The following is a 12,263-nucleotide window of genomic DNA, read 5'->3' as shown; positions in this document are numbered from 1 at the left end:
TCTTCCGTGCACTTTATACGGCACGATTTTGACCGTAAATCGCCTTGTTTTACGGGATCTAATTATGTTCTATATTGAACGTTGTGTCCTGTTTTCAGTAAATGGATTTCCTCAGAGATAATTATATGGGGGAAAAAGAGTAGTAGAAGCGAAATGTCAATGAATAAACTGCGCAGCCTAGGGAGCCGTCATTATTTACAGCCTGGGGGTGTCCGGAGGAATTGCAACTCCAAAATTTCGAGTACCCCTCTGCCAACAATGACGTGTTTGAGTAACCCTACCCCCCTCTCTGCTACAGAAATTTTGAGTGACCCCCCCCCCAAAAAAACCCCAAATTGGGAAAGTTAAATATCTATACAGTAAAAATGGATTGCTGCTGTGACAGGCCCTGTACAGACCCAGATTAAACCCTGTGGTACAGGTCTGTGTCGGAAAGAGGTTCCATTGCTGTGACAGGGGCTGATGTACAGGTCTGTTTCAAGTGCTCTGATGACATGCAGTGTTCTCCGTAGGATTTTTTTTACAAGAGGGCGAAGATGTGGTGCAAAAGCACCACAAGCGACTGCGCAATGGGGGAGGTCAGGAGAGGGGTGTCCCCTCTGCTGCCGTTGGAGCTTTTGAAAATAGAGATTAAAATGATGTTATTTGATGGCACTTGGGAAGTATTTTTTTTCAGATTTTTTTCTTATGAAAATCTCAAACGATGTAGTTATTTGTCACTGTCTCTTTCAATACACTCAAAACATTGTCCAAAATTTAACTCTTCCGTGCACTTTATACGGCACTTCTACATTCGATAAGAGTATGAGAATATCAATATACACTTTGCCAACGATTTTGACCGTAAATCGCCTTGTTTTACGGGATCTAATTATGTTCTATATTGAACGTTGTGTCCTGTTTTCAGTAAATGGATTTCCTCAGAGATAATTATATGGGGGAAAAAGAGTAGTAGAAGCGAAATGTCAATGAATAAACTGCGCAGCCTAGGGAGCCGTCATTATTTACAGCCTGGGGGTGTCCGGAGGAATTGCAACTCCAAAATTTCGAGTACCCCTCTGCCAACAATGACGTGTTTGAGTAACCCTACCCCCCTCTCTGCTACAGAAATTTTGAGTGACCCCCCCCCAAAAAAACCCCAAATATTGGGAAAGTTAAATATCTATACAGTAAAAATGGATTGCTGCTGTGACAGGCCCTGTACAGACCCAGATTAAACCCTGTGGTACAGGTCTGTGTCGGAAAGAGGTTCCATTGCTGTGACAGGGGCTGATGTACAGGTCTGTTTCAAGTGCTCTGATGACATGCAGTGTTCTCCGTAGGATTTTTTTTACAAGAGGGCGAAGATGTGGTGCAAAAGCACCACAAGCGACTGCGCAATGGGGGAGGTCAGGAGAGGGGTGTCCCCTCTGCTGCCCTTGGAGCTTTTGAAAAATAGAGATTAAAATGATGTTATTTGATGGCACTTGGGGAGTATTTTTTTTCAGATTTTTTTCTTATAAAAATCTCAAAGGAACAGAAACATGAGACAGTATTCCAAAACTTATATTCCAGTTCACTGATTTCAATGAAGATTACATTTTTTTAAAAGAAAAAAATAGACATACAAAAATAGACATACAGACATACATTTATTCACATTTATTAAGCTTATTCATTATTTCCCTGCAATAAAAGATGGGTTTGTTGTCAAGGCATTCCACTGGTCGAATCAGAATTAGCTTGCTTTACACATTTTCCCCTATCGGTAACCTATACTCACAATGTTAAATATGGACAGCAGACGTTTCTCATGAATTTTCAGGCAAGTATGTCAATCTTTAATCAGGAAATACTGAAAAATGTACTCAGTACTAGCCTCGAACATTAAAGGCTTGCCACGTCGAATAGCCGATCATTCTCGTCTAAAGATCACAATAACGTGAAACACATAGTGTAATGAGATTTTAGTTTCTACATATATATATATATATATATATATATATATATATATATATATATATATATATATATATATATATATATATATATATATATTATGTGTGTGTGTGTGTACATACACCGGGTATGAACACACATATCTCAAGCATACATATTGCTGTTCTTTACTATTACTGTTGTATTAATTCATAACTTCACTAAATGCTTCAGTACATATCAACAAAATTGAATACCCCACCCCTTTCTTGTTCTCCACTTTTGAGCAACCCCCCTAAATTGTAGCTTTCGATTTTTTGAGTGACCCCAGATTCCTCCCACCCAGGCCATAAATAATGACGGCTACCTTACTGATGATGCAGATCGGAAAAACTTTGCTTAGACGCGCGAAAGCTGAAATATGTGGACAGGCAAAACTATTGCAAATCATGATTAAATTCAAAGTCATTTGACCAAACAATGGGTAAGCTTATTTGCAAAGGACCCCCCTGTTGAATCCGTGGCACAATTCGGCCAACCAATAAACCAATTTGCATTTTCAAAAAAGAAAATCGAAATGGAGCTAATTTTCAATTTTCAAATGGTTTTGTCATCTTGATTATTAACTTTTAGGCCTATTTGTAAATTTAAAATCTTTGGGCTGAGATTGAAATATAGGAAACAGGTGTATACTGCTGTGAGGATGGCACTTCACGGCCATTCAAATTTCCTCTGACAAACTCTATTTCCCACAATTCGTATTTCCGTTTTTTCAATTTCCAATATACCAAATGTCCGATTTTCCCATTTCATTTTGGGCGTGGCAGCTGATAGTATCTATCTTTGGTCTAGGAATGCATCAAATTGTGACAGTTGTTTGCGCGGGCAAGTCGATCAACGGATAGAGTAACGAACATACAAAGAACAATAGTGTTGCGGCCGCCGGAAAGGAAAGTCCGATATGATCAGTTTGACCTGACCTGCTGAAGTTTTGCGCGCTTCCCGTCAACGTCGCAAACTGGAACATTGTGTAAATTGTGACAATCATCAGCCCAATCAGAGCGCGGCATCCACATTTAATTTTATCTGATTCAGCTGTCAATCTTTGTACGCAATGATGTTCTCCTCATAATGATCTAAGTAACCAATCATAGTTTTAATCCGTATGCCGGCTCACTTAATAAATTGCACCTGTTCCAACCCGATCAAAATCTTGACCTTAAAGGCGTTTGATATCATGTTTGAGACATCATCGTCAAACAGTTCGTTCAGAGATACCACTTGCCCTGGGCAAAACATTTTGGAGATGAACACCTATTTCGCGGTGACTTCTTCCTTTTTCACCCATTTCTTGAATTTCTTGCGGCTGAACGCACCAACTTAAATTCATTGCCTGAAGTGCACGCGCACTCTACCATCCAAAGAACAGTTTTTTTTCTTGTCTTCCAGTATATTATGTGAGACGATGTTAGGGACTGGCCAGTTTGTTCAGCCTCGCGCGCTCTGTACGTAAGACTTACGTGTGTAGTACACACACTCCAGAGCTTGCAGAAGCCGTCTGAGATAGCGTTCTACATTTGCACTATAAATCGGAAGAAAAAATGTTGATATTGCACTAAAACGGTCACTACTCTGACAATTTGGAAAAGCAGCTATTGTTGGCGTGGCAGCGTGCGCCGCTATGCGGGTCATCAAAAGGCGGGGTTGACCTTTTGATGACATTCGTAGCCACGCACCCTATCCCGCCAACATATAGCTGCACAGCTAGACCATTTGTAGTCTCGCATGCCAGACCTCGAAACCTGCGTGCGGCGCGAGCGGCGAAGCCGCGAGCAGCGAGTATCCGCAGGTTACTAGGTCTGGCTAGAACCGACGTGCTATATATACTGTCCAATAGAATGCTTCGAAAATCGGCTGGATGAAAGAGTATATCTGTTGTTTATTCATGAATGTAGGTGGAGCGTCTAAAAATAGCCTTTTGAATTTGACTGAATGATCGTGTCATTCATCCAGACACAGTCCCTCCACAAAGGGGGACTGTGATCCAGAAATGTTTCATTCGAAGTAAACTGCTGTACGTTGACCTCAGACAGTACGGCTTCATGAAATCACGGTTACGCTATCCCCAGTGACCATGATGAAAAAAATCTGCAAAAATGATCTGTGCCGTTGAAGAAAGTGGTGATGGACAGTCTGAAACCGAAGCAGGAGGTAGCCATGCTAGATTATCTTGAAGGAGACGTTTCCGTGAATTTACCGACAAAATATGGCCAATCTCTAATTTTAAGATTGCTCCGGCCTTGCTTCAATGCTTGCGATTGCATTTTGTTGATCGTCGACATCCTCTATGGAGTTTGCTTTTTCATTTTGCTCCGTTCAAACGAAGCTCAGATTTTGGCCCCATTCAACTGCCGATGAGCTGGTGGTAAATGGCCTAACAAATAAATTCTCGCCGTAGATTTTTGCTTGAGCGTTTTTTCGACACAGATATGTGAAACGTGGTGGACAAGTACAGTGAAAATGCGTTATGGCCGTCTGTACGCGGTGGTCCAAAGTTATACTTATTAGCATAGGAAAGACAGCCCACTTTTGACGTCATCACATTCCTGAGCAGTTGGTTCTTGCCAGACCTCGTAACCTGCGGTTACTCGCTGCTCGCGGCTTCGCCGCTCGCGTCGCATGCAGGTTCGAGGTCTGGCATGCGAGACTAGACCATTTGATGTCCCAGTGAAGAATGTAAGATGCATAATAATAAGATTATCACGAAAATACCGCAAAGGATGCACTATGACATCGGCGCCGTGCATCACCCTCCGCTTCGCGTCGAGCGATACGCTACGCCTATGTCCTCGTGCATCCTTTGAAGTATTTTCGTAATAACCTTATATTAGTAAAGTTACGCGCCCAAAGGGCGCGCCGAAAAATGAAACTGAATGATGAAATTCATGGCTAGCACGATGCATTTTAGGCAAGTATGAGCCCATGTCGAAATTTAAAAACACTGTCCCCCTAATTGGGCATTACAAAATAGGTGACCCCATCACCAAAGTGAAAAACAGGGTGACCCCCATGAATCAACCGGCTTCCAAGGCCGAAGAAACTGACCAGTCCCTCATTCCAGCTAATTTTTAAAAGCATCTTGTGCTAATTATCGTAAGCCCCGCCCCAGTACATTTGGTCACACTGAGATAAATGTTACACCTTAATTCCAATTCGATACAATTATTTCCGCCATAGTATGAAAAGATACTGGGCCACGCCCCAAATGAAATGGGAAAATCGGACATTTGGTATATTGGAAATTGAAAAAACGGAAATACGAATTGTGGGAAATAGAGTTTGTCAGAGGGAAATTTGAATGGCCGTAAAGTGCCATCCTCACAGCAGTATACACCTGTTTCCTATATTTCAATCTCAACCCAAAGATTTTACATTTAAAAATAGGCCTAATAGTTAATAATCAAGATGATAAAACCATTTGAAAATTGAAAATTAGCTCCACTTCGATTTTCTTTCTTGGAAATGCAAATTTGTTTATTGGTTGGCCGAATTGTGCCACGGAACCCCCTGTTGCCTGTCCCGTTTTTGGAGTGTCTATTTGTTTCCTATGCATGATTGCAAAGGCAAACGAACAAACAAACAAACAAAAATTGAAATATTGTAGATACTTTTGTGAATCCGAACTTTGATCCATGGAAATGAAATTGTGACTACTGTTCTAGTGTTAGGACTACATGTACCTCGATGGACATTTTGGTTAGAAGTGCGATGGAAAGCGTATAAAGATTTGTAAGAGAAACCTACTTTCAAGTATTACTAGTAAAAATACAAACAAGACAATTAAAAACCAGTAGCTAAAATTTATACAGACACAGATCAGATCAGTATCTCACATTATCAAATTATGCCGATGTTGCTAATGCTATGTGACAATTTCTTCGGTTCCATGAATCTAGCGCGTCTGCGTGTAATAATCTGAAGTTTGATGGGTAAAAAAACCCAAAAAAACAAAAATCCAAGCAAATTAGAACTGAGTCACCCACTTCCATTGGCAGACACAAAATGGTGAGCTTAATTGGACATATTGAGAAAGGTCAGAGAAAAAAGAAAATGTGTAAAATGATATTGCTTTTGTTTTGAATGTAAACAGTGGTAAATAATAATGCACGCAATTATATTTTTATCACTTCATTTATATGTTGGCACCAATCACATCATGATGCATTCGTGTAATTTGTCAAGCACATGCGCCACCCGACGTCAGCAATGACATAGTCAACTAATCTGTCGCAAATTGACCTTCTTTTAACGAAAAAGCTTGTCTTGCGACTAAAGCTCTCTAACTTTGTGATCATTCCAACCCTTTCATAACTGGATATTCTCGCTGTTTGTTGAGACTGTCCATCCCTACATAATTTCAAAGAGCACCTGAAGACACTTTTTTCCTGTTTCCGAAAACAATGTTTCCATCGAATACCTGTATTTGACGCCTTCCCGGGGTTTTCCAGGAAAATTAAGCTCGATCGCCATTGAACGATAATATCAAGGGCACCAGGGGGTCGCCAAACGTAACAGAGAGTGAAAACAAGAATTGCGATCATGGCGGAAGGACTAGTTGACGGAACCGTGCCACCGCTACCGCCGCGATACCGTTTCAGGGATTTGGTTTTGGGGGACCACTATGCGGAAGGAGAAGACAGGTATGTTATTTTTTACATGCATGTGCAAGTTTTGTATGTGAGAGTCAGTCAGCGAGGGAAACCAACGAGGAGAAATTAGCTGTGTCGTCGTGCCTGTCGTGCGTTGTACAAGTACGTTCCCCACAACAAGTACCATCGTGGATTGAATAAATTTTGGTCGGCTGTTGCTGAAAAAACCGCGCATTTTTTCTTGTAATTCGCCGATTTACGAACATCTGCAACACTAATGCGATTGCGGGTATATGTTTCAGCTGGTATTACAGACTGTCATGTGTATAATTGTCAGTACAATAACAACATCGATCGTTTGACATGACATGTCAACCCGCATTCCCACTGCAAGTGCGTGGCCCCACGTTACACTGTACAATATTAGCGCTACCACTGCTGGCCTCGCTGCTGCAGATATACCTTGAACGTAACACAGAAGCGCACGGGGACGTTATCTCCCTGATATTACCTTTATATTCACGACGCACTTCAAAATATCTTGACCGTCAGTGTTTTAACATTTGGCGCCTAAGATGTTTGCGACGGGCCGCAACGCCCTAGGCATAACACAGTGCAGCCAACGTTTGCGTAACAGTGATTGAGTGTAATCAACCAAGATAGTATTAGTAGTATAGTTAACCATGGACGTCTGTGGAACGTCTAAACTAACTGTGTAGAAAAAGCCGTACCTCTCTAAGGTAACATTTGCTTTGAAAATTGACCTCTTTCAACAGATAAAGGTTATCTCTCTTCTTTTCTTCAAGTTCGATAGCAGAGAGGGGGAAGCACAAATAGCGTTACGTTGAAATCTTTGAACATTCCACTATGTATATTAGAACTGACCACTTTTCATTTGAAATTTTCTTTGGAAAGCAAAAAACACACTAAACAAACAACATTTCTGACTTTAAAAACAGACATTGGCAATTTGTGCACCAGCATGGTGTTCTATAATAACTGGTCAATTTGGCTAACACGAAAGCTAATGCTGATAATATGATTAAAAATGTCAGTGAACTGTGAAAATTTCATCATTTCTTTAATAAATTAAGCGTTGTTTGGAAAGCAGCTGTGCTGGTATTTATGGTGGCTTGTAATTAGGGAAATTAAAGAGACTATACTATTCTTTAATAATGGGTTCATTATTATTTTTAATTGTTACTTTTTTGATTATTTCTTGGGTGTGACTTATCAAAAAAGTAAAAGATAAACCATGCAGATTTTAAAAAAATGAAAAAAGTTTTAGCAAGCATGTAGGTCAGTTTATTGCACACACATATTGACTGATTCTTATTTGACTCAACCTTGCAAAGACTATCAGTTATAATTCATATGCTGACAATATCACTGGACTTGACACAGGTGTTCAGGGCTGTGTTGGCAAGGTCAATACCTGCAAGTTTGACCACAGACTGCAGTTTAGTATCAATGTATGATTTTGGAAGAAAAAAAACCAAGAAAATATGTCATACGTAGAACTGCATTAATAGGAAAATATGTGGAGTTTTAAAGTTTGGATGATGAGCAGTGTAAATGTCATTTGTATACTTGTTATATTTCTTTCAGAGCCATCTTTTAAATCAAGATTACATGGGAAGCCAATCAGACTTTTCTTGTAAAGACATAATTCTTGAATGAATGCAATGAATGCAAAGAAAATTATTATATACTGTTCTATGCAAATCATGTACTTGGCAGCATTAGAAAATTGCCTGTCATGCAGTTATTTGTAAATGATTTCTGGTGACCTCATGACAAACTATTCCGATGTCTTTTTTTATTTTCTGACTTCATAATATTCAAAATTTCACTTCATATCTGCTTGTTTAGTTTGTCCTGGAACGTTTTTGTTTCTGAATCAGAATGATATGTAAATATATATTTGGACTTAACAAATCGATTTCCCAGTGAACTACTGACAAGTTCTAAGTGGCCCATTATATAACATAACTGTATAAGCGGATAATGTAGCACCATTGAATTGAATTCCTAGAAATTGGCTCTCGGTCCTAATGTTGAGAGCATTGAACTGTGATAGAAATGATAGGAAGCAGGCAGGTAGGCTCGTTGTGATAAGCAATAATTATATAAGTATATTTCCCCTCTATCCTTGCTTTTCATGGGTTCAGTTTAATGGTTTTTATACGGTGATTTTACACATTCTACATATATTTTACTGGTACATAGTGTATATTTATATACAGCATCATATATTGACTCATGACTTAATTCTCTTCTCAAATATCTGCCTGTTAATCTAATGCTGGTGTTCAGTTTCATCAAAAATATCTGTGATATGAATTATGAATTTTGTTATTTTTTAAGGCTGCCAGAAATAAGGACTGGCCTCATAATTGTTCAAAGCTAAACGCTTTCTTTGGTTGTATGCACATGCTAGTCTCTCTGTACAATATCGGCCAGTTGCAGTCACAGTAGGATTACACACGCTGTTTATTGTGGGCGGGTGCCAAATCAAAGCCATGGCGATTATCTGATGTCATGTTGATTGTATAGGCACAGTACACTTGTAGACACAAACCAAAACTGCACAGTGATGTTGTTGAAACAAGCAATACACAATGAGACAATGTAATATTGAAACCAGTAATACACATGACTATAGACAATTTGTGATGTTGAAACCAGTAATACATGTATACACACAACTAGACTGTGGAATTGATAGAATATCCGCATTGTTTCTTCTATTCATTCTAGTCGACTACATGGTTTTGTTCTGTTCAATGTCAACTTCAATCATTACATGTATGTATTTTTTCAAAAATATGTAATCTTTTCTTATGCTCTACAGTTCTGTGTATCCAGTCTTTACTTGTACCACAACTACACAATACAACTCCACAATATCATATTTCTTTCTTCTTTATTTTTTGTTTAATTATATATTTCACGTGTAAATATAACATTTTCTATTTCTTTTTTATGAACTTTTTCACAATCTATAGATAATTCACATGGTAAACATATACGTTATTTCTAGCTTTTGTAAAATGTTATAATTTGCAACTCTGACATGTTTTGTAGGCACCATCCTGTACATAATGGTTTAAAACAGGGAAACATATTGCGATACTTACGCTTGGTAGAATCTAGAAACAAGGTGTTTTGGTGGGAAAATGTTTATTTAGGCCACGCCAAATTGAAAGATCAATAAATTCCATCGTATTTAGGAAAAAATTAGCACACTTGTAGTATCATCGTTGATTTTCTCCTTTTATTTACAGTTTTTCCAGGGGAATAAGAAATTTACAGATGTAAATTTAGGCCAAGTTATGTAGGCATATTTTATTTAACAGTAATTTTGTACATGTTACAATTTGAATTTAGAACAACAATGACAATACAGTAGTCAAGATTCCATACAGCCAGAAAAAAATATTTGCTCAGATTTCTTCAGTAAGAGACAACAAGCACTTTTTTCTTTTTTGATAAATCTGATATTTAATGTAAGTCATAAAATACTACAAACACAGTCACTGAATTAGAAACTGACAAAATCACAACGTGAAAGCATACGGGGTATCTGTTACTAGTTTTGCTGATAAATTCTGAAGAAAAAACTCAAAAATCAGAAAAATGTAGAGAAGCATTATTATGAGGAATAATTCATTGAATCTTATTGTGCCAGTCTCAGAAATGATATTTCCTGTATGCATTGCTTTCATCTTTTGTATTATTAAAGTCACTGCAAGCCCCTTGAGGAAATCCTCGTTTGTTCATCATCACAATGTAAATCTTGAAAACCATACGTGAATGGTTGATAGCATTCAATTTTGATGCACGGCCATTTTGAATTTTTATGTCTCTAAATTTATGAGATATTTGTTTGGTATGCCAAAAGTTCAAAAAAATATTTCAATTTTTAGATCAATTGATATTCTGCTCTCCATATGATATTTTCAAATGCAATCAATCACTCTATATGGTTTTTGATTTTTTTTTATATCATACCAGTTGTTCCTTCGAAGAAATGTATGTGCTCCACAAATCTGTCAACCAACCTTTATGTGTTCTTGTTTAAAGGTAGCATGTGTGACAGGGCATATCATACTTTTGGCAAGAGAAAATTAATTTTGGCAATTAGGTCTGAATTATTCCTCATATGGAACTATTTTTCAGATATCATAAGATGCCCCCATAATCACATCAACCAATATTTAATTTGCATCTTAACTTCTCATAAAAACCAAATATTTACCCAATTAATTTAGTTCATTAGTCTCTATAATATTGATGAATGTGTTTTTCCTATTTGTGAGTACACGTGTTATCATTTGTTTTCGGTAATCTACATGCTATCCTCTAAACCCTTTTAGCATTAAAGTCATTTATTCGAGCACCTCTATAAAATATACCGCAGTCAATTTTTATCAGGTGTTTGCCGAATGGTTGATAAAAAAAATGTAGCCATTGAAATACAAAATATGGTCCAAAATATCAAAACATTACAGAAAAATTCATAAAAAATTGGTAAAATGTTGCACTAAAATTTTGGTTGAAAAAATTACAGCTCTGAATTGGTTAATAATCTTCATACATGTAATGCTGTGCATCAGGACTCTTAAATTATGCATTTACAGGAAGATGGAGGTAAACAAAATAATTACAATAATTTCAGTTCTCACAAAGACTAAAATATTTGTGTAATAAGTAAATTTGTGCCAGCCGCCTAACACATTCAGTCTTACAAATTTGTTTTTTGCAGGAAAGTGTACATGTGTATTGTCGCGTATCATCTTTACAGTACAACTTGTTGAGTCTGCTCATGTCAGGAGCATATTTTGAATCTCTTAGACTTAATATAACGTTATGCCTAATGTTTCATTTGAAAAGTTGAGTTGAAATTTTGAAACATGTGGCGATACTGGTCAGTTAGATGTACGTTACGTTATGAACTTGAAAGCAATGTTGCAATTTCTGGAATGTAAGGTATCAGAGAGATAAAAGAAAGCGAAACACAATGACAAGACTCTCTGAGATACTGTATCTATAGCGTCTACTGCGAGTTGCTCTAGCAGCTGCTTCAGATAGTATTTGAGTGTACATCAGTCATCAAATTGTTGAAAAAAGGCCTGTCATTCTTTTTTGATAGGTTAAAAACACAAACACAAGCAATTTTTTTCCAGCAGTGTAAAGAGAACTTAATTACGTCGGGAGAGTTCAGTTCACCAGAAATACAAGAATCAGAAATGGATTCTCAGGAGGTCCATATTAAATTTGCTATTGTTTCTTAATCATTTCATGTCTCAAACATTACTATACTTGTCAGCATTACCAAATGGATTGACTCAAAGCAGATGGCTGCAATTCCAGATATATAACGTATTTGATGAATTATGACGATCCAAGTCTGAAAGTAATGATATTGTGAATCTTGTATATTACATGTACATCAGTGTTTGGTTCCTCTGTTATAGTCATTGCTGTTTCCAATGGAGACCGTTAACCTTTGACCTAAATTAGGACAGCCAAAAAAATTTTATAACGTTAACATTATTTGGTTAATCTTCTTCCAAAAAAATTATGAACAAGTTAATCCTCGCTTTTGTGCTTGATACATGTAAGTCGTGTTTGCCAGTGATGTGTAACATTTGGTGGTCGTTACCATAGAAACCTGGTTATTTGCATCATTAC

General features: G+C 37.6%; 1 protein-coding gene across 20 annotated transcripts in view; it reads left to right on the top strand.

Annotated features, from left to right (window-relative positions):
* Positions 1 to 6,311: 6,311 nt before the first annotated feature.
* The window catches only part of LOC139114378 (potassium channel subfamily T member 2-like), a 165,719-nt gene continuing 159,767 nt past the window's right edge, over positions 6,312 to 12,263 (top strand). For 9 of the 20 annotated variants that reach the window (XM_070676069.1, XM_070676083.1, XM_070676072.1 and 6 more), the window contains exon 1: positions 6,379 to 6,617. In XM_070676069.1, coding sequence (XP_070532170.1) covers positions 6,517 to 6,617 — 101 coding nt within the window. In that variant the 5' untranslated portion in view covers positions 6,379 to 6,516. Of the gene's footprint in view, positions 6,618 to 12,263 lie in introns of all 20 variants that reach the window. The other 11 variants (XM_070676078.1, XM_070676089.1, XM_070676079.1 and 8 more) reach the window with 6 other exon arrangements.

This window comes from Ptychodera flava, chromosome 16 (assembly GCF_041260155.1).
Source record: "Ptychodera flava strain L36383 chromosome 16, AS_Pfla_20210202, whole genome shotgun sequence".
Classification (NCBI taxonomy): domain Eukaryota; kingdom Metazoa; phylum Hemichordata; class Enteropneusta; family Ptychoderidae; genus Ptychodera; species Ptychodera flava.
This window is presented reverse-complemented; position numbering and strand designations above follow the sequence as displayed.